The sequence below is a fragment of the Symphalangus syndactylus genome, chromosome 9 (assembly GCF_028878055.3).
Source record: "Symphalangus syndactylus isolate Jambi chromosome 9, NHGRI_mSymSyn1-v2.1_pri, whole genome shotgun sequence".
Taxonomy (NCBI): Eukaryota; Metazoa; Chordata; class Mammalia; order Primates; family Hylobatidae; genus Symphalangus; species Symphalangus syndactylus.
Genome location: NC_072431.2, coordinates 105,654,321 through 105,677,823, shown reverse-complemented (window position 1 = coordinate 105,677,823; position 23,503 = coordinate 105,654,321). Strand labels below are relative to the sequence as shown.

The 23,503-nt window shown below is 42.5% G+C and overlaps 1 protein-coding gene across 17 annotated transcripts in view; it reads right to left on the bottom strand.

The window, feature by feature from the left end:
* The window catches only part of OSBPL3 (oxysterol binding protein like 3), a 198,721-nt gene that overhangs the window by 25,046 nt on the left and 150,172 nt on the right, over window positions 1–23,503 (bottom strand). For all 17 annotated transcript variants that reach the window (XM_063609716.1, XM_063609719.1, XM_063609717.1 and 14 more), the window contains 2 exons: window positions 20,130–20,380; window positions 15,572–15,709 (listed from right to left, as the gene is read on the bottom strand). In XM_063609716.1, coding sequence (XP_063465786.1) covers window positions 15,572–15,709; window positions 20,130–20,380 — 389 coding nt within the window. The remainder of the gene's footprint in view (window positions 1–15,571; window positions 15,710–20,129; window positions 20,381–23,503) is intronic.

Genomic DNA, 23,503 nt, shown 5'->3' with positions numbered 1-23,503 from the left:
TTTTGGTTTACCTCACTGGTTTCAAACTTTGCAAAAAAAAGAAAAAAAAAATGTTTTAAGCAGCTGTACAGTTTTCAAACCCATCTTATCAAGAACCCAGAACACTGAGCCCTTGCTTGAGATAAACAGGTGGGGAGGAAGGGAGGGCAGTGGGTGACAAATCCACAGCTGTTCACCTTCCTTGGGACCCTCAGCTGAGGAACATGGTTTGAAAACTACTTCTGTATGCCAGGCCTCCAGCAGGAGGACTGCAGGGCTGGGAGGATGCGGTCACACACGCCACACCCAGATGTGACTCATGGGATTACAGCCATACCAGTGTGGGCCAAAGAAAGGTAGAAACAAAGATGTAAATCATGTAGGTATCTTTCAGATTCCTCAACGAACATAAACGCCAGTTGCAATACAAAGCAGGAGACTCAAATCTGCTGCTCTTTGGTTTGTCTTAGTTCCCCTGTGCCTCCTAAGAACGTGAGCCCTTCTGTGCCTGTGGGATTTTCAAGGGCAATTTTCACTTCAAGCACTGACTTAGAAACCTAATCCCATAATGTAACTCTCTGATTTCCCTTGATGTTGTCTTTTTTCTTTTTTTGAGACAGAGTCTCACTCTGCCACCCAGGCTGGAATGCAGTGGCACAATTACAGCCCACTACAGCCTCGACCTCCAGGACTCAAGTGATCCTCCTGTCTCAGCCTCTCAAGTTGCTGGGACTAAAGGTATGTGCCACCATGCCCGGCTAATTTTTTCACTTTTTGTAGGGATGGGGTCATGCTATGTTGCCCAGACTGGTCTGGAACTCCTGGCCTCAAGTGATCTTCCCACCTCAGCCTCCCAAAGTGCTGGGATTACAGGTGTGAGCCACCATATCCAGTTGTCTTTTTTAAAAAATCCTACCACTTGGAGATACCTTGTATCAAAAAATGCTACATTCTTCTCCTTTTCTTCACTAGCTGTCTCTCAATGGAAACAATGGAGCTAGCTTTGAAACCATGGGATCATATAAAACAAAATTAAGGTGCAGTGGCACAGCCCTGTAACCCCAGCTACTTGGGAGGCTGAGGCGGAAGGATCCCTTGAGCCCAGGATCCAGGAGTTCAAGACCAGCCTGGGCAACATAGTGAGACACTATCTAATAATAATAATAATAACCATTAACCAGCTCAAGACAATCCCCACTCCCCACTTCTCCACCCCACCTGGCATGACCCGCTATGGAATGGAAGGAAAGCTATGAAATGTTCCTCTCTCCCATAATGTAGACATATTTTAAAGTGGATTATTATGAAGTAGATTATATTCATCCCACAAAAACAATGTAGCAATGTGGGAGAGGAGCACTATAGCTTTGATGAAGAATTTGGCATCTTTACAGGTATGGCCAAATGTAAACACAGTATATAAAAACCATACACCTCTTCTGTAATAATTTTAAACCCCATAAAGCAGGGATAAATATACTATCCATACGAATTATAAAAGAACCCCTACAGTATACACACATCGCATAAAAACCCAACCTTGATTTTTTTAAACTATTGTGTTAGATAATGAATGAATGTTTAGCGGATTATGTTTAGATGGGTTCAACACATTTTCTGAATAAGTCTCAACCTTCAAATATCAGTAACTTTGCTTATTTCTTTATGGCTTACACAGGCCTTTGGGAATGGTTTATTTGGCCCACATTGCTTTTAAGAGTTTTACAAAGCTTTCTGGGGAGATTTACATTGATAGCTTATTATTATTATTTTGTATATTTCCTATTTCTGGAGCATCTGCCACGTGCTGCACTAGTGTCCAGGAACGAGGGAAAGGTTTTTGTTGTTCCATGGACCTGGGCCCTGACTGCAACATCATTTGCTGGCTGTATGACCTTCACAGCTTTTCAATCCCTTCAACCTCTGTCACCTCATCTGTGAAATAAGGCTGATTCCACTGACTCGGCCGACTAAAAAAAGAGAACACATACAAACTGTCCAGGATCATACGCTGATGTGGATTAGGCAGAGACTAAGTGAAAATATACTCATTTAAAAAATCAAAATACAGATTTTTAAAATGAGTGTATTTTCACTTAGTTCTTATGGTAGCCTTATATCTTGGTTAGCCAGATTTTATAAATTAGGAAATAGGGGTTCTGGCCAGCAGAGCTTCCCCAATGCCACACCATTAATGAGTGATAAAGGTAGCACTCCAAACCTGCGTCATCCTCTTCCAGATCCAGGGCTTGTGTCCCTCCCCAAAGCCAGGACACATCATTAAGGTTCCTTCTCATGGACATTTAGAGAAAAAAATCTTTTGAATTTGACCTTTCCAACCTGAGTCTCACATATTTCTTTGTAAAATGAGGTGTGAGGATCCCTCTTGGCTTCAAAATGCTCTGATTCTAACATCTGCTGTTAACGTCTTCTTCGAATCTTAGCATCAAAGGTGGCGGCGGATGCTGGCCAACTTGAAAAAATTATACAAAGGCTTTGATTAACTTCAATGCCCATGGAAAAAGGTAATTCACAGTTAATCACTTAATCTTTGTTGATGGCAATCTTTCTAAAATCTATTAGAGTAGAGAATAATGAGCAGAATCTAACCTGTCTTTGTTACTGTAGGATTTTGGTTGAGTCTGTATTCTCCTTACATTTTAACTCAGGCAAAAAGGGCAGTAGATGCATTTGTCTGAATTGACCCAGCCCTAGAAGAGATGCTGTCTGTTAGCCTGTTGAATAAACCCAATTTAGACTTTTTTTTTTTTTTAAAGCATTCTTCCCTATCACTTCCTCTCCAATCAAAGAAGAACAATTCTTGATTGGTAAGGATGCCCAAGCATTTAAGAAATTAGTACACATGGTTTTTATTATGCAAGTATTTATATGGTAACACATGTATCTATCTTTCTTTCTACAAGCCCCAATACAGTTCCCCTGGCAGTTAAGAATCCTGGTAATTTATAATTTATTTATATATCTGAGGCCTTTCTTTACCTTGACCTAATCATTTTTAATTTATGCTTTGAATGCACTTTATATAAGAGGTCAAGGGAGAAGCAGATAGGAAAAGGATGTATTTTCAGTATTTTTGTACTTTGTTTTTATTTTTCAGATTTAGAAAAGTGGCCCTTCAATACATCAGTTCTCCCCTGCAACTGCTCCAAGGCATAACTATCCAGTCCTCCTAGGTCCTGATTTCCCTGCAGCAATACAGGGCAATAACGAAAAAGAGGGCAATTGCCAGGTGAAGAGGTCATCCAGAGAGGGGACCAAGTGGCCATTCTTTCCAGGTCACTCATCAAGTACTTATTGATTGCCTGCAATGTGTCAGGCACCATCCTAGTCACCAAGGGTAAAATGATAAGCTAAAGAAACAAAAATTCTTACCCTGATGGAATTTATCTTAGTATGGAAGTGGGTAAGACAAACGACACATAAGCAGCACATAATTTGTCAGTAGAAATGTGTGTTAAGGAAAATAAAGCAGGGCATGAGGATGTGGGGACAGTGAGTAGGAGTGCTGGTCAGACAGGGTGGTGGGGCAGGACTCTAATAATGGAAACCTGTGGGGGCTGAGAGTAGTTCGGAAGTTAACCACGCAGATATCTGAGAGAAGCACGTCCCAGGCAGGGGACACAGCAAAGGCCAATGGCTGGAAAATGCTTGGTATGAAGCAGAAGAAGCAAGGCCAGTGTGGCAGAGCTAAACGAGGAGGCGAGGAAAGTAGGAGAAGTGTCTGAGGGTGAGATTTTCGAGGGCGTTGTGGACCATGGCCAGGACTTTGGATTTTATTCCAAGTGACTTGGGAAGTTGGTGGAAGGTTTAGAGCAGCTGCTGCTTCTGTTTTAAGCAGTCACTCTGGCTGCTGGATAAGGAATTAATTGGCTCTGGAAACAGGAGACCAGTAGTGAGTCCTACTGCAATAATCCCAGTCATTGATTTTAGCGGCCTGAGCTAGGCGACCAGCACTAAATGGGAGAGAGAGTGAAAATGGCTGGCTGTAGAAGGAAGGCAAGGAAGGCTTCTGAAGGGAGACCCCAGGATTTGCTGATGAGAGGATGTGAATTATGAGAGAAAGAGCTATTAAGGATGATGCCAAGAATTCTGGCCTGATTTTGGGGAGAATGCAGATGCCAATTATTTTCCCTTCTCCCATGTTCAGAGTGAATCACTTACCTCATAAACACATGGCTTCTTGCAAAAAATTAAAAAACAAAAACACATTAAGTGCTGACTTGACCTAGAAATGTAGAAAACCACAAAACAATGGTTTAGCTGTCTCATATTTGATTTATTGCTGGTTTTATTTGAACGGCTTGAATTTACCCTTTGACAGTGTCTTTACTTATTTAATCAGTAATAAGTAACTCTGCTAACTAGTAGATACAAGGACTATTCAGAGGTGACATGAGTGTGCAAGGAGGAAGTGATGGGGGTGGCAAGTATAAGCCTGTCCAAGAATGTACGGACTCAGAGTCCTCCAATAAATAACAGAAAAGGAAGAAAGGCTGAGCCTGTAGAGCAAAAGAAAAGATCTTCATTTCAATCTCTTACATTTTAGTAACTTTTAATAACTGCACTCAGCTTTTCTGACACTCTGAAGGGTATGCAGGGGGGTGGGTAAATGGTTAAAATGAACAATGATCTGGACAACTAAAGTTTCATGTAATTAGGAAAAGCTACTTTTAGACCATAGCTTAATTGCATATCCTTTCAACACCAAAACTTTCCTAAAGGTATGAAAAAAGGAACACAGCCAACTGAAATAAGTTTTCTGACCCATCTTTTCCCTTGATGCAGCTCAAAACCAGTATGCTAGCTCTGCCAGGCAGCAGGAGGACGCAGCAAGCAGGGTATCACCTGCCAGAGGACACTTAGTCCCTGACCAGTAAGGAAAGAAGGGAATTCTCTGAATTCCTTCTTTTGTGAGTTTATGCAGAAAGCCAAGATTGAAACGGATTTTTTGGCACAAAGGAAACCTCTGAGAAGGTGGAAGAGCCAGAGGGTCAGAACCTAGGACAGGAATGGCTGTGACTCACTCCTGATGCATCCTCTTTCACAAAGGCCACACCCCAGCCTACCACAGGAACTGAGAACAAAGTCCTATGTGAGTCTGGAGAGATTCTGCATGGTGAGAACGAACAGCATACACAACGGGCTGCTTTGTGTATACTGTACTCCAGTAGCTCTGAGCACAGTCACTGAGTCCACACAAGAGACCCCACAAAGGGTGAGGGGAAAAGGAGGCAGGGATGGAAACGGGCTGGGTTCTCGCATTTGCTGAGGGGCACTGGGAAGCTCAAATCCTCTAGGCCTTGGTTTCCTTGCCTGTAACTGAGCCCTGCCTCACCTTCCACAGAGTGCCATTTTGGAGATCAAGTAAGATCATGAATGCACGGAACACTCTACAAATCTAATAGTTGTTCTAAGAAAAATTTTTAACAAGAAATGCTTTCTCTGGTTTCTGACCACATGAATCATTTTGATGTTGTGGTTTTGGATCTTTTAGACGAGAAACAATACAGAGAGGCAAGCTTCGACGGAGTCGAACTCTCAAGCAGCAATGACTTCCACTTGCCTGTGGCTGCTCACCACCTCGAACATCCACATACCCAGCAAATCCACAAGACAACAAAATCGAGGGGCTTGGAAGACAGAGGCAGTCATCGCTTTCCAAATCAGATTGTTGTCTAGAAAACTCAGAAGAAAAGCCAAGCTGTTTCTTGCCAGGTCCTTAAGCTTGGAGATATAATTTCCTTCAACATCCTCCTTAGAAAAAAATTCGACCCAAAAATATTAATTCGGGGGGCTTGCCCAGTTTATTATATTAGTCATCCAGAAACCTGTACTCACTGTAGAGAGGCACAAGAAAACAAACCTCTAAGCCATGAGAGCTTAAGTATATCAATGACACATAATGGACAAGGGCGGAGTCATGCTGTCTCCATCAAGGTAGACTGTCTCCTGGGCTGGAGGCAGAAAGAGCCATACCAGGTACCAGCAGCAAACAGAATAAATGCTCTGGCACTCTCTTCAGATGTGTTAAATTAGAATAGACAAGGTCGGGAGAGGGAAAGAGGGGTACTGAGCTGATAGGCTCCTGCTGGCCAGAGAAAGAGAGGCCCTGGCCCTACAACCTTCCCACTCCTGGGGCAGAGGGCTGCCTGGTGTACTGAATCACATAGCTGCATCTTTACACTGTACACTCACTTAGGGTTCTTACCGGCTTCCCAAGTAATCTGCCTATGGGAAAATCATACCTAGTCACACTGGACAATGCTTTCTGATCCCCATAGCAGGTCTATTTTTCACAGTAAATGCATATAGTAGCATTCTAGTTTATACATCAGTCTCTTGTAAGCTTAGTGTGAATTTATCCCTGAGAGACTCATCCATTCTTAGGTATATTAAAATAACCAACTATCTGCAGCCATCAGGCTAAATTCCAGACAGATGAAGCAGCTCCATGATGATCAGGACTGGTGGTATGACCATGGTGAAGCCAGCTGTGAGAACTCCTGGCTGCCTGATAGCCATTTTCTGTCAGAGACTCACCAGCGACATCAAGTGCCCTTCAAACTACTTGTACTAGAACTGGAGACATAGCATATCTTATTTGAACATAAGAAAGTATATATTATAGATACATGCCTTTCTAGTTTTCTTTCATCAAGTCATTCCTCAGCCTCCTCTCTGCCTTGTCAACACTCCTCTTACTATTCTTTTCCCTTTTTTTTTTTGAAATGCAGTCTTGCTCTGTTGCCCAGGCTGGAGTGCAGTGGTGCGATCTTGGCTCACGGCATCCTCCACCTCCCGGGTTCAAGTGATTCTCCTGCCTCAGCCTCCTGAGTAACTGGGATTATAGGCATGTGACACCACACCTGGCTAATTTTTTGTATTCTTAGTAGAGATGGGGTTTCACCATGTTAGCCAGGCTTGTCTTGAACTCCTGACCTCAAGTGATTCACCTACCTCAGCCTCCCAAACTCTTTTTTTTTTTTTATTATACTTTAAGTTTTAGGGTACATGTGCACAATGTGCAGGTTTGTTACATATGTATCCATGTGCCATGTTGGTTTGCTGCACCCATTAACTCGTCATTTAGCATTAGGTATATCTCCTAATGCTGTCCCTCCCCCATCCCCCCACCCCACAACAGTCCCCGGAGTGTGATGTTCCCCTTCCTGTGTCCATGTGTTCTCGTTGTTCAATTCCCACCTATGAGTGAGAACATGCGGTGTTTGGTTTTTTGTCCTTGCGATAGTTTACTGAGAATGATGGTTTCCAGTTTCATCCATGTCCCTACAAAGGACATGAACTCATCATTTTTTATGGCTGCATAGTATTCCATGGTGTATATGTGCCACATTTTCTTAATCCAGTCTATCATGGTTGGACATTTGGGTTGGTTCCAAGTCTTTGCTATTGTGAATAGTGCCTCAATAAACATATGAGTGCATGTGTCTTTATAGCAGCATGATTTATAGTCCTTTGCGTATATACCCAGTAATGGGATGGCTGGGTCAAATGCTATTTCTAGTTCTAGATCCTTGAGGAATAGCCACACTGTCTTCCACAATGGTTGAACTAGTTTACAGTCCCACCAACAGTGTAAAAGTGTTTCTATTTCTCCACATCCTCTCCAGCACCTGCTGTTTCCTGACTTTGTAATGATCGCCATTCTAACAGATGTTAGATGGTATCTCACTGTGGTTTTGATTTGCATTTCTCTGATGGCCAGTGATGACGAGCATTTTTTCATGTGCTTTTTTGGCTGCATAAATGTCTTCTTTTGAGAAGTGTCTGTTCATGTCCTTTGCCCACTTTTTGATGGGGTTGTCTGTTTCTTGTAAATTTGTTTGAGTCCTTTGTAGAATCTGGATATTAGCCCTTTGTCAGATGAGTAGGTTGCAAAAATTATCTTCCATTTTGTCGGTTGCCTGTTCACTCTGATGGTAGTTTCTTTTGCTGTGCAGAAGCTCTTTAGTTTAATTAGACCCCATGTGTCAATTTTGGTTTTTGTTGCCATTGCTTTTGATGTTTTAGACATGAAGTCTTTGCCCATGCCTATGTCCTGAATGGTATTGCCTAGGTTTTCTTCTAGGGTTTTTATGGTTTTAGGTCTAACATGTAAGTCTTTAATCCATCTTGAATTAATTTTTGTATAAGGTGTAAGGAAGGGATCCAGTTTCAGCTTTCTACATATGGCTAGCCAGTTTTCCCAGCACCATTTATTAAATAGGGAATCCTTTCCCCATTGCTTGTTTTTGTCAGGTTTGTCAAAGATCAGATAGTTGTAGATATGTGGCATTATTTCTGAGGGCTCCGTTCTCTTCCATTGATCTATGTCTCTGTTTTGGTACCAGTACCATGCTGTTTTGGTTACTGTAGCCTTCTAGTATAGTTTGAAGTCAGGTAGCGTGATGCCTCCAGCTTTGTTCTTTTGGCTTAGAATTGACTTGGCGATGCGGGCTCTTTTTTGGTTCCATATGAACTTTAAAGTAGTTTTTTCCAATTCTGTGAAGAAAGTCATTGGTAGCTTGATGGGCATGGCACTGAATCTATAAATTACCTTGGGCAGTATGGCCATTTTCACGATATTGATTCTTCCAACCCATGAGCATGGAATGTTCTTCCATTTGTTTGTATCCTCTTTTATTTCACTGAGCAGTGGTTTGTAGTTCTCCTTGAAGAGGTCCCTCACATCCCTTGTAAGTTGGATTCATAGGTATTTTATTCTCTTTGAAGCAATTGTGAATGGGAGTTCACTCATGATTTGGCTCTCTGTTTGTCTGTGATTGGTGTACAAGAATGCTTGTGATTTTTGTACATTGATTTTGTATCCTGAGACTTTGCTGAAGTTGCTTATCAGCTTAAGGAGATTTTGGGCTGAGATGATGGGGTTTTCTAGATATACAATCATGTCATCTGCAAACAGGGGCAGTTTGACTTCCTCTTTTCCTAACTGAATACCCTTTATTTCCTTCTCCTGCCTGATTGCTCTGGCCAGAACTTCCAACACTATGTTGAATGGGAGTGGTGAGAGAGGGCATCCCTGTCTTGTGCCAGTTTTCAAAGGGAATGCTTCCAGTTTTTGCCCATTCAGTATTATGTTGGCTGTGGGTTTGTCATAGATAGCTCTTATTATTTTGAGATACGTCCCATCAATACATAATTTATTGAGAGTTTTAAGCATGAAGAGCTGTTGAATTTTGTCAAAGGCCTTTTCTGCATCTATTGAGATAATCATGTGGTTTTTGTCTTTGGTTCTGTTTATATGCTGGATTACATTTATTGATTTGCATATGTTGAACCAGCCTTGCATCCCAGGGATGGAGCCCACTTGATCATGGTGGATAAGCTTTTTGACGTGCTGCTGGATTCGGTTTGCCAGTATTTTATTGAGGATTTTTGCATCAATATTCATCAAGGATATTGGCCTGAAATTCTCTTTTTTGGTTGTGTCTCTGCCAGGCTTTGGTATCAGGAGGATGCTGGCCTCATAAAATGTGTTAGGGAGGATTCCCTCTTCTTCTATTGATTGGAATAGTTTCAGAAGGAATGGTACCAGTTCCTCCTTGTACCTCTGGTAGAATTCGGCTGTGAATTCATCAGGTCCTGGACTCTTTTTGGTTGGTAAGCTATTGATTATTGCCACAATTTCAGAGCCTGTTATTGTTCTATTCAGAGATTCAACTTCTTCCTGGTTTAGTCTTGACAGGGTGTACGTGTCCAGGAATTTATCCATTTCTTCTAGATTTTCTAGTTTATTTGCATATAGGTGTTTGTAGTATTCTCTGATGGTAGATTGTATTTCTGTGGGATCGGTGGTGATATCCCCTTTATCATTTTTTATTGCGTCTATTTGATTCTTCTCTCTTTTCTTATTAGTCTTGCTTGCAGTCTATCAATTTTGTTGGATCTTTTCAAAAAACCAGGTCCTGGATTCATTAATTTTTTGAAGGGTTTTTTGTGTCTCTATTTCCTTCAGTTCTGTCTGATTTTAGTTATTTCTTGCCTTCTGCTAGCTTTTGAATGTGTTTGCTCTTGCTTTTCTAGTTCTTTTAATTATGACGTTAGGGTGTCAATTTTGGATCTTTCCTGCTTTCTTTTGTGGGCATTTAGTGCTATAAATTTCCCTCTACACACTGCTTTGAATGTGTCCCAGAGATTCTGGTATGTTGTGTCTTTGTTCTCGTTGGTTTCAAAGAACATCTTGATTTCTGCCTTCATTTCGTTATGTACCCAATAGTCATTCAGGAGCAGGTTGTTCAGTTTCCATGTAGTTGAGCGGTTTTGAATGAGTTTCTTAATCCTGAGTTCTAGTTTGATTGCACTGTGGTCTGAGAGACAGTTTATTATAATTTCTATTCTTTTACATTTGCTGAGGAGAGCTTTACTTCCAACTATGTGGTCAACTTTGGAATAGGTGTGGTGTGGTGCTGAAAAAAATGTATATTCTGTTGATTTCGGGTAGAGAGTTCTGTAGATGTCTATTAGGTCTGCTTGGGGCAGAGCTGAGTTCAATTCCTGGGTATCCTTGTTAACTTTCTGTCTCGTTGATCTGTCTAATGTTGACAGTGGGGTGTTAAAATCTCCCATTATTATTGTGTGGGAGTCTAAGTCTCTTTGCAGGTCACTCAGGACTTGCTTTACGAATCTGGGTGCTCCTGTATTGGGTGCATATATATTTAGGATAGTTAGCTCTTCTTGTTGAATTGATCCCTTTATCTTTATGTAATGGCCTTCTTTGTCTCTTTCGACCTTTGTTGGTTTAAAGTCTATTTTATCAGAGAGTAGGATTGCAACCCCTGCCTTTTTTTGCTTTCCATTTGCTGGGTAGATCTTCCTCCATCCCTTTATTTTGAGCCTATGTGTGTCTCTGCATGTGAGATGGGTTTCCTGAATACAGAACACTGATGGGTCTTGACTCCTTATCCAATTTGTCAGTCTGTGTCTTTTAATTGGAGCATTTAGCCCATTTACATTTAAAATTAATATTGTTATGTGTGAATTTGATCCTGTCATTATGATGTTAGCTGGTATTTTGCTCGTTAGTTGATACAGTTTCTTCCTAGCCTCGATGGTCTTTACAATCTGGCATGTTTTTGCAGTGGCTGGTACCAGTTGTTTCTTTCCATGTTTAGTGCTTCCTTGAGGCGCTCTTTTAGGGTAGGCCTGGTGGTGACAAAATCACTCAGCATTTGCTTGTCTGTAAAGTATCTTATTTCTCCTTCACTTATGAAGCTTAGTTTGGCTGGATATGAAATTCTGGGTTGAAAATTCTTTTCTTTAAGAATGTTGAATATCAGCCCCCACTCTCTTCTGGCTTGTAGTGCTTCTGCCGAGAGATCAGCTGTTAGTCTGATGGGCTTCCCTTTGTGGGTAACCTGACCTTTCTCTCTGGCCGCCCTTAACATTTTTTCCTTCATTTCAACTTTGGTGAATGTGACAATTATGTGTCTTGGAGTTGCTCTTCTTGAGGAGTATCTTTGTGGCGTTCTCTGTATTTCCTGAATCTGAATGTTGGCCTGCCTTGCTAGATTGGGGAAGTTCTCCTGGATAATATCTTGCAGAGTGTTTTCCAACATGGTTCCATTCTCCCCATCACTTTCAGGTACACCAATCAGACGTAGGTTTGGTCTTTTCACATAGTCCCATATTTCTTGGAGGCTTTGTTCGTTTCTTTTTATTCTTTTTTCTCTAAACTTCCCTTCTCGCTTCATTTCATTCATTTCATCTTCCAACACTGATACCCTTTCTTCCAGTTGGTCGCATCGGCTACTGAGGCTTCTGCAGTCTTCATGTAGTTCTCAAAACTTGGCTTTCAGCTCCATCAGCGCCTTTAAGCACTTCTCTGCATTGGTTATTTTAGTTAAACATTCGTCTAATTTTTTTCAAAGTTTTTAACTTCTTTGCCATTGGTTTGAATTTCCTCCTGTAGCTCCGAGTAGTTTGATCGTCTGAAGCTTTCTTCTCTCAGCTCGTCAAAGTCATTTTCTGTCCAGCTTTGTTCCACTGCTGGTGAGGAACTGCGTTCCTTTGGAGGAGGAGAGGTGCTCTGCTTTTTAGAGTTTCCAGTTTTTCTGCTCTGTTTTCTCCCCATCTTTGTAGTTTTTTCTACTTTTGGTTTTTGATGATGGTGATGTACAGATGGGTTTTTGGTGTGGGTGTCTTTTCTGTTTGTTAGTTTTCCTTCTAACAGACAGGACCCTCAGCTGCAGGTCTGTTGGAGTTTGCTAGAGGTCCACTCCAGACCCTGTTTGCCTGGATGTCAGCAGCGGTGGCTGCAGAACTGCAGATTTTCATGAACTGCAAATTCAGCTGTCTGATCGTTCCTCTGGAAGTTTTGTCTCAGAGGAGTACCCGGCCGAGTGAGGTGTCAGTCTGTCCCTACTGGGGGGTGCCTCCCAGTTAGGCTGCTCGGGGGTCAGGGACCCACTTTAGGAGGCAGTCTGCCCATTCTCAGATCTCCAGCTGCGTGCTGGGAGAACCACTACTCTCTTCAAAGCTGTCAGACAGGGACATTTAAGTCTGCAGAGGTTACTGCTGACTTTTTGTTTGTCTGTGCCCTGCCCCCAGAGATGGAGCCTACAGAGGCAGGCAGGCCTCCTTGAGCTGTGGTGGGCTCCACCCAGTTTGAGCTTCCTGGCTGCTTTGTTTACCTAAGCAAGCCTGGGCAATGGCGGGCACCCCTCCCCCAGCCTCGCTGCCGCCTTGCAGTTTGATCTCAGACTGCTGTGGTAGCAATCAGCGAGACTCCGTGGGCGTAAGACCCTCTGAGCCAGGTGCAGGACACAATCTCCTGGTGTGCTGTTTTCCAAGCCTGTTGGAAAAGCGCAGTATTAGGGTGGGAGTGACCTGATTTTCCAGGTGCCGTCTGTCACCCCTTTCTTTGACTAGGAAAGGGAACTCCCTGACCCCTTGTGCTTCCCGAGTGAGGCAATGCCTCGCCCTGCTTCAGCTCGCGCACGGTGTGCTGCACCAACTGTCCTGCACCCACTGTTTGGCACTCCCTAGTGAGATGAACCCGGTACCTCAGATGGAAATGCAGAAATCACCCGTCTGCTGCGTTGCTCACGCTGGGAGCTGTTCCTATTCGGCCATCTTCGCTCCACCCCACAAACTCTTACTATTCTTAACACTTTATATTAAAAGGCATTGCAGGCCAGGCATGGTGGTTCATGCCTGTAATCCCAGCACATTGGGAGGCCAAGGGGGGCAGATCCCATGAGGTCAGTTTGAGACCAGCCTGGCCAATATGGTGAAACACCATCTCTATTAAAAATACAAAACTTAGCTGGGCATGGCGGCACCAGCCTATAGTCCCAGCTACTCGGGAGGCTGAGGTGCGAGGATCACTTGAACTTGGAGGCAGAGGTTGCAGTAAGCCGAGACTGTGCCACTGCACTCCAGCCTGGGCGACAAAGTGAGACTCTGTCTCAAAAAAAAAAAAAGGCATTGTAGAAGTTTCCACTAAATATAAGAGCAGTAGCCATTTACTGAATATTTCCATCAGTGTATTATTTTGTTTAAGCCTTACTACAACCTATTAATCAAACATTATCATTCTTAATTTGTAGATTTTTTTTTTAAAAAAAAAGGGAGGCTGAGAAAGTTGAAGGAACTTACATAAGGTCACACATGGAGCAAATTGTGGAGTTAAGATTTGAAGCAGGCAGGTCTGCACATCCTACACCCAGCACATCCTAAACTACTAACAATAACCAGTTCTCTTTCTTGCTTATTTCATGGAACTAAATGCTAAGTTATGTAACCCTCTTTCTGTCTTTGTGCACATGTGCCCAGGAGCTCTGATTTCTCCCCCCTGTACCACCATGGGAAATACACAAACAGATCTTGAATTTGACCCTGTCCCACCAGGGCTCAGAGGACTGAAGCTCAACTTTACACAGCTCACGTTACTATTCTTTTCTTATAGCTATTCATCCTGTCCTGATTGTCTGCTGTAGTTTGAGGCTATTTTTGGCCTTTATTTTTTCACAAGAGTGCATATGATACCATGGAAACCAAATTATATTTTCATTTATTCTCATTCTATTTTAGGTTCAGTATTTAAATAACCCAGATGAATTCTGAATCACACAGATTATCTTATTCCCTTTAACTACTGATTTAACTCCCTACTTCCCCAGTGTCAGTCCATGTTTAATTTCTTGTTTTAGCTTCTAACTGGCAAGCTACTGACAGTGTGCTTTGGGTTACTGTATATTCATTTTGAGTTCCAGAGAACACTCCTTATCATTTACAGTTAAGATAAGCACTATCATCATAAGTCTCTCAGCCAACCCACGCTTCCCCTCCTCTCCCTGTAGTGCAAATCCATTGATAAAGAGAGCAGCAAGATAAAAGAATATTTTAGCAATCCACCCCCCCTTTCTCCTCAGTTCTCTAAGAACTGAGAGGTGAGAAATGTACAGAAGCAATGAAGTTTAATATCCCTAGGGATTTAGGGATATACAGAGAGTGGACGTGTTTGATTGCTACCTTAACAAGGTGGGAGAGGGTGTATTTTACTTTTTAAATTTGTTATAATTTTAATAAAATTTCTTTCTGCGTGTCTTAGAGAAGTTTTTTTTTAAAATTTCAATATGTATACACTCTATGTTAGGTAAATAATCTCCTGTTGACAAGTATTTTAGATGTTCCCAACACTCCACCATTATAAACTATGCTGGCATGCATCAATAATGACAGCAAACACTCATATAACATGTATCTTCATGTCTCAGACGCTGCTCCAAGTGCTTTGCAGACAGTGTCTCATTGAATCATCACAAAACCATGTGAGTTACATACAACTGTCATCCTCTCCACTCTCAAAAGCAAACTAAAGCACAGAGAAGCTATGTAACTTGCCTTGGGTTATCATGCTAGTAAGAGGTAGAACTGAGGTAGGATGGATCCTAGGCTGTCTGATGCCTGAGTATTACTCTATGCTACTTCTGTGGCAAGAGCATGATGGAACCTTAGGCTGCATGAGTACAAGGTTGTGTGCATCCATCAGATGTGGGCAGGGACTCCTGTCCGGACCCCTCACCCCTACCCCACTGCAATATCCTAGCACCTGGAACAGTGGCAGGCATGTGGTATACGTTCTAGAAATAATTTATTGATGTGAATGAATGAATACATGAATGAATGATTCCTCTCAAATCAAAATTAAGAATAACGCATTTATCTGGCGCTACCCACTCTGCTGGGGGCATTCATGCTCTGGAATAACAATGTCAGTGTGTTAGGGAGCAATGTTAAACCTCTAAATTGAAGTTTGGGCCAATGTTCATCCTTTCAAAATTCCTTGTGCTAATGATTTTAAAGAGAAAAGACATCGGCAATGCATGTAGCCAAGCAAGTGTGCAGAATTACGGGTGGTACCAAGCCCCTGGGTGGTGGCTTGGCTTCAGTGGAAGGGAAATCGATCCCTCCCTTTATGTTGAAAAGCACTGTAATTATCTTGGCTGCTTTGAAGCCAGTGAAAGGTGGAACATAAATATTTCAGAAGCACATTTAATGGGAGACATAAGCAACCCCTCCCAACAAGCAAAAAACGGTGTACATCTACCTGTTCTGAAAAAAACTGGAAGCCCTTGTCCTCCCGAATACATTCATATGTTTCTCCAAGAACCGGATTAAATGGCTTGCTTCCAGCTCGGTAGTAGCTAGATGCATATGCTGATATGGCAAAGGCTGCCACATATACCTAAGGACAAGAGAAAAGAACTTTGTCATTTCCGTGTCACCAAGAGCTTCATTGTTCACAAAGAACTAAACAAAATAAAACCTCTATGATTTTCTTTCAGAAATCCAAAGATTTGTCTTTGGTTGTTTAAAAACAACCAAACCAACATAGGTTTAAAATTGTAGGTTTAAATAATGTTTATCTGGGCCCCAAAACAAATTAACCCCATGTTTTAAAGGTGTCCGTTTATCTTGATGCCTAAAAGCTGGGAGATGCTATAAAGACAATGACATTTCTAAACTGGACTACACTGTTTCTGGAGACTGTTAAGCTGAGTCCAGTACTTTTAAGCCTGACAGTATCTGAGGATCCTGATATGGTGCTAAGGCTTCAGGGGTGGAGTGGGGAAAGAGTATTAAAAAAGGAGTGTTAAAAAATCCCTCCAAAACTCAGGAATCAGCATCATAAATTTAACCATTCAAAATGTGATATTATAGAAACCAAAACATTCATTTTGACCAAAGAAAATCTGTGAGTCATTTCCTAAGCCTGGGAAACAAGCCACAGGATATAGTGACTTTAAAGTTCTGCTTTTTTGGGAGGAAAAGTGAAACATCAAAAAAAAATTAAAATAAAGAGAGGAAGGAAGAAAAACTTTACGTGAACACGAAGTGAACAAACTCTCTGGGCAGCCCTTACTGTGAGGTCTCAGCGTCTTTAGCGATTCCCTGTCAGGGCATCAGGGAAGCACATTACCTTCTTTGTCTTTTCTTCCATGTGTGTAAAAACAGTTAAGCCTAAGCAGTGATGGCCAATTTTCCTTTCTAATATCGGGTAGTAACAATCTCAACATTTCTTCTTCCCAGCACATTTCATGCAGTTTCTTATACTGAAGAAGAGCTGAGTGCCTTTCATAAATGCTCACTAGTCACGTAACCTTCCTTTTTAACCTTCTGCTAAATTTTTGGTGTTGCCTGTAATAGGGGCCACCTCACCACCTCATGCGATAGAATTCTCTAGAGCAGCTGGATGGCTTATAAAAATGAGCTATACTCGGCTGGGTGCAGTGGCTCATGCCTGTAATCCCAGCACTTTGGGAGACCGAGGCAAGTGGATCCGCTTGAGCCCAGGAGTTCAAGACCAGCCTGGACAACATGGCAAAACCTCTTCTCTACAAAACAATACAAAAGACGTAGCTGGGTGTGGTGGCACATACTTGTGGTCCCAGCTACTTGGGAGGCAGAAGTGGGAGGATTGATTGAGCCCAGGAGGTCGAGGTTGCAATGAGCTGTGATTGCACCATTGCACTCCAGCCTGGGTGACAGAGCAAGACTCTGTCTCAAAAAAAAAAAAAAAAAAAAAAAGGGCCGGGCGCGGTAGCTCACACCTGTAATCTCAGCACTTTGGGAGGCCGAGGTGGGCAGATCACGAGGTCAGGAGTTCGAGATCAGCCTGATCAACACGGTGAAACCCCATCTCTACTAAAAATACAAAAATTAGCCAGATGTGGTGGCGCACGCCTGTAATCCCAGCTACTCAGGAGGAGGCTGAGGTAGGAGAATCACTTGAATCTGGGAGGTGGAGGTTGCAGTGAGCCGAGATTGTGCCACTGCACTCCAGCCTGGGTGACAGAGAGAGACTCTGTCTCAAAAAAAAAAAAAAAAAGAAGAAGAAGAAAAAATCAACTACACTCAAGTCAGTCCTACTTGTAACTGCCTGTATTCTTGAAACCTGGGAGTCTGTTCCTCTCCCTGCTTCTCCACATTGGTGACCTGTGAAACAGTACAGACACACCGTGTATGGAATGCTGAATCAACCCTTAAATCACCTTCACCATGTAAAATAGAACACAACCGATGAAAGAACCTAGTGCCATTCATGATGCTGTGGGGAAGAGAGAGCGAAGAGGAGGCAGAAGGAAGCACTCTCCCTGTGGGTTGGTGGCATGAGGGAGAGTCCAGGCAGGGGCATAAGCAGACCTGCAGGACAGTAAACAAAACCCATGAGGTAAGACTCCTGCTTAGTGGTTATGTTGGGGATGAGAAGCCTCTCCTCAAACCTCTGCTCAAGGTCAATTACACCGATCAATCAGCTGAATATCCTAAGGGTCTCTAAATTGCCACAGCATGAAACATCTTCAAGAAACTTTCATCCTCAAAGCCAATCATTTCCTTTAAAGAAAAGAGGTCCACAAATGCTGACTTTTAACACTTGCCTTAGAAGCTATTTCTAGAAGATTTGCCTTCCTTTTATTCAGCAAAAATTATCTGGGGACAAGTAACAAAGAAGAGTTTAAAAAATACAGCTTGTTTTTGTCTCCTACCCTGATTATCAGTAACAAGAAAGAAAGTCTCTTGGGCCAGATACAGTGACTCATGCCTATAATTCCAGCATTTTGGGAGGCCAGGGCAGGAGGGTTGCTTAAGCCTAGGAGTTCCAGGTTGCAGTGAGGTAGGACTGCACCACTGTACTCCAGCCTGGGTGACAAAGACCCTGACTCAAAAAAAGAGAAAGTCTCTTTGATAGGGGAGGCCCTGGAGACTGGGCAGAATGACGATGGGATATCCCTCCCAGACAGCTGTTACAATTCCCCCTCCATCTTCAAATCATTGAAGTAATGATGTTTTAATGAGTGCTAGAACTACAGAATGTTTAGAATGTAGGAAATAGGCCGCCCCGTCTGGGAAGTGAGGAGCGCCTCTGCCCAGCCGCCCCATCTGGGAAGTGAGGAGCGCCTCTGCCCGGCCACCCCATCTGGGAAGAAGTGAGGAGCGCCTCTGCCCGGCCGCCCATCGTCTGGGAAGTGAGGAGCGCCTCTGCCCGGCCGCCCATCGTCTGGGAAGTGAGGAGCGCCTCTGCCCGGCCGCCCATCGTCTGGGAAGTGTGGAGCGCCTCTGCCCGGCCGCCCATCGTCTGGGATGTGGGGAGTGCCTCTGCCCGGCCGCCCATCGTCTGGGAGGTCTACCATGGAGGCCAGACACAATGTGGGGGCTGGACGTGGTGGCTCAGGCCTGTAGTCCCAGCACTCTGGGAGGCCGAGGTGGGTTGATCACTTGAGGCTAGGAGTTCGAGACCAGCCTGGCCAACATGGCGAAACATATGAAAAATACAACAGACAAACCAACCAGCCAACCCAGCGACAACAAAACAGGTCTACCCTGGAGTCATACTCTAATTTTTTCTATTTTCCTCCCTTTCTGATCCTTTATCCCACTTTCTTTTTCTTCTTCTTCCTTCTCCTTCTTCTTTGTCAAATAGAGGATTGAGTTATTACCATTGATCCATACAAAGTCCCTCTCTCATTTATTTTCTTTAATTCCCACCCCCCATTTCTATTCCCTGTCTTCCCATGTGCAACCTTCCTAATATGTTTGATATGCATCTTTTTGTTTGTATGTATTTTTAGAAAATGTTTGTTTTGTGTGCAAAAAAAAAATTAATAAAATTCCTTCTAGTCCAAAAAAAAAAAAAAGAATGTAGAAAATAATAGCATCCTCTATCAATGGGGGTGTCGGCAGGGTTAGGTCTGTGAAGCCGAGGGGGCACTCCAATTCCAATGTAGCCAATTGACAATTGCCCAGGAGACTCTGCATTTGGGGGACACTGATGTCCCAGCATCCCATAGAGACAATGACCTTACTGCTCTAAGGTCACTGAATATGAGGAAGCAAAAAGAGGTACAGACACCCATGCTCAAGAACAAAGTTAGTCACAGTCATAGAGAGGGCTGATCTGCCCAGAGTCTTGCCCTTTGGGTACTCCCTTCCCAATCTCCCTACCCATTAGACAGGGGAAAGATGAGAAACACTTGGAAGCCCTTTTAAAAGCCAGCATGCTGTGACTGAGCTGATGCTGAGTAGGGAAGAGAAGGTGGGCTTTTCTAAGATTTTTTTTTAAGTACTCATTTATAAAATAAGAGGGAGAGAGAAAAAAAGAATATTTCTGATGTGAAAACCTCCTCCTGTGAACTTTAATTTCCAAAAACCTAGGAGCTGATGGGACAATTCCAGAAATAAACACAAACATTCTCAGGGGAAACTTACCCTGGATGAGAAAAACAACTCGAGAAATTAAATTCTGTCCACCCAGGGAAGTAAAAATAAACATGCAGACAGCCCTAAAGACATGTTTTCCAGCCGGGCACATCGGAACAATCAGCCAGAAGGCTTCTGGAGAAAGAGGAAGCACAAACCCACAGAACAGAACTACCCCAGGCACAAAGTGCCACGAAAAAGCACCCCAACCCCGTCTCCAAATCCTGACAAGGTGACTGGAAACAGCCAGGCGGAAGAAGCCAGACAGCTCTGAGTAATGAACCTGTCTGTGGAACAATCAAAATGAAACCAGAGGGAACGGGGCTGTCTCTCTGATGGGCCCCGTGAATGGTCTCGTGGCTCGGGGACCGAGGCTGGACAGTGGCAAGGGAAGGCTGACTCCTCACCATCCTTTCCAGGGGGCTGGGAATCTGCGCGGCCTTGTCCAGGAGCTCGCTGTACTCCAGCTCCTCACAGAGCCTCTGCAGCGTGTTCAGGGGCTCGTTCAGCTCCACCGGCATGGCCACCTTGGACAGGTCCTTCCCGATGTTGTTCCTCAGGATGTTCCACAGGCTGATGTTACTGCTGCTCGGGCAGGGCGCCGGCAGGCACGTTCTTCTCCGGGACTTCGCTTCCCGACCACTATCAAGAACAGGCCCTGAAAGGGAAAGAGGCCTGGTTGTCTCTATAAAGCTTTTCATTTTATTCTATTATTTTTAATCCACGAATAAAACCTTATGTAGCAAGTACTCAATGTTACTATTAAACTCAGTTGTTCAGAGTATGGCTGGAAGTCAGAAAATTGGCAAAAGAATCCTGAGCAATTAAATACCAAAAAGGACACACACTAAAACCCACAGACTTTATTCACAGGGAAGACCCTGAATTGCTCCTCAAAACCTAGTTCCTCGTAGCTCATACACACTTAGAATAAAACTGGAAATTGGATTTCTATGCCTATAGTTGCTTATTGTTTATAAAAACTTGTAAACTTTTTTAAAAAATCACTTTAAATTCTGGTAAAACAATTGTGTTTATTACGGGAAAATGATAAAGGAAATAATGGTCATTTCACTGCTCTACCACCCCAAAATAGCAGCCATTTATATATTAGAGTATTTTCATTTCGTGTTTTCTCTATCTGTGTTGTTCATACTGTATACATATTTTATATTCTGCTTGTTCAGCTAACAGTATTTTTCCATATTATTTAAAATTTTTCTAAAACATTACTTTTTGCTCAATATCACTAATCATTAGAGAAATGCAAATCAAAACCACAATGAGGTATCATCTCATACCAATCAGAATGGCAATTATTAAAAGTCAAAAAATAACATGCTGGTGAGGCTGCAGAGAAAAGGGAACATTTATACACTACTGGTGGGAATGTAATTAGCTCAGCCATTGTGGAAAGCAGTTTGGCAATTTCTCAAAGAACTTAAAACAGAACTGCCATTCAACTCAGCAATCTCATTACTGACTATATACCCAAAGGAATACATATTGTTCTACCATAAAGACACATGCACGTGTATGTTTATCACAGCACTATTCCCAATAGCAAAGACATGGAATCAATTTAAATGCCCATCAACAGTAGACTAGATAAAGAAAATGTGGTACATATACACCATGGAATACTGTGCAGCCATAAAAAAGAATGGGATCATATCCTTTGCAGCAACATAGATGGAGCTGGAGGCCGTTAACTAAGCAAACTAACACAGGAAGAGAAAACCAAATGCATGTTCTCACTTGTAAAGGGGTACTAAACGTTGGTTCACATGAACATAAAGAAGGGAACCATAGACACCAGGGCCTACTGGAATGTGGAGGGTGAGTAGTGGGTGAGGATCAAAAACCTACCTATTTGGTGCTATGCTTATTACCTTGATGATGAAATAATCTGTACAGTAACCACCGTGACATGCAATTTACCTATAGAACAAACCTGCACATGTACCCCTGAACCTAAGAGTTTTTTTAATAAATCATTTTTAAAGACTGTAAAACATTTTTTGCCTATATCTTTATTTTCTTAGGATACAAAGAAGTGGGATTACTATGTCAAGAACTCTGAATGTTGTTAGACTTCTGATTCACATGATCAGACTACTTTTCAAAAAGGCTGTCCCCAACTTCCCCATTTATCGGCAGCAGATGTGAACATCCATCTCCTGAGGCCTCTTCAGGCTTGTCATTTTCATTTTTAATTTCTGTCAAATTGTCAGGTGGACAGTGTAACCTCCTTGTTTTAGCTTACATTTAAAAGATTTCCTGTGTGGTTTGGAGTGCTTTCATGAGCACTTCTTCTTTGCTGAATTGTCTGCCTTCCTATTTGTGAATTAAGACCATACTCTCTTGTTTTATATTTGTTTTACAATTCAATCCCCACTTGGCATTTACCTTTAAATTTGGTCCATGGAGTATTTTGATGAATGAAACATATTTTAAGCATGCCAATCTATCAATCTTTTCCTTCGTTTCATGCTCTGAAATTCCTATCCTCCACCGTGCCTGTTTTCAAATGAAATCTCTTGCATATTTTTACTTATATATCAATAAACATACTTTATTGATATATATTTTATTAAACACATATATTTAACATTTACTTATTATAAAGCCAATCACTGAATAAAGGGGCTGCTCTGATGAAAAGAAAAACATGAAAACAGGGCCACGCTGTGCGTCTCATGTTAATCTAATCATCTAATTAACTTTTGAATTTGTTTTGCTTTTTTAAAATTAATTTTTTTCGAGATAGGGTCTTGGTCTGTTGCCCAGGCCGGAGTACAGTGGCATAATCTTGATTCACTGCAACCTCTGCCTCACTGGCTCAAGCAATCTTCCTGCCTCAGCCTCCCAAGTAGCTGGGACCACAGATGCACACCAACATGCCTGGCTAATTTTTTCTATTTTTGTAGAGATGAGATTTTACTATGTTGCCAAGGCTGATCTCAAATTCCTGAGCTCAAGTGATCCACCCACCTCAGCCTCCCAAAGTCCTGGGATTACAGGCGTGAGCCACCACGCCCAGCCTGTTTTAGTTGCTTAATATGGATAAATACAGCATAGGTAAGTAGCTGCAAATGGCAGTTTTAAAATTAATTAATTAAATATGGAGATAGGGTCTTTCTCAACAGGGTCACTCAGGCTGGAGTGCAGTGGTATAATCATAGCTCACTGTAACCTCGAACTCCTGAGCCTAAACAATTGTGCCACCTCAGTCTCCTGAGTAGCTCAGACTACAGACATGCTACACCACGCCTGGCTAGTTTTTGTATCTTTTTTTAGAGACAGGATCTTGCTATGTTGCGCAGGCTGGTCTCAAACTCTTGGCCTAAAGCAATCCTCCTGCCTCAGCCTCCCAAAGTGTTGGGATTATAGGTGTGAGCCACTGCACCTTGCCCGCAGTCATTTTTGAAAACAATTTTTCATGTAGTCTCAAAAGATTTTCTTTGATTACACTAATCTGAATTTTGAAAGAGTGCTACTCCACCGCCATCATCACCACCAATACTACTAACAGCTAACACATATCTTGCATTTTATTCTGTGACAGGCAGTCTTCTAAGCATTTCACATGCATTATTCCCACTTATCCTTTGTAACTACCACTTGTGGTAAATAGTATTATTATCCCCATTTCACAGATGAAGAAAATGAGGCATAGAGGAAGTAAGTATCTGGTCCTAGAACACACAACCACTGAGTGGCAGAGCTGGGGCTAACCAAGGAAGTCTGGTCCCTTAATCCATATTCTTAACCACTTAAC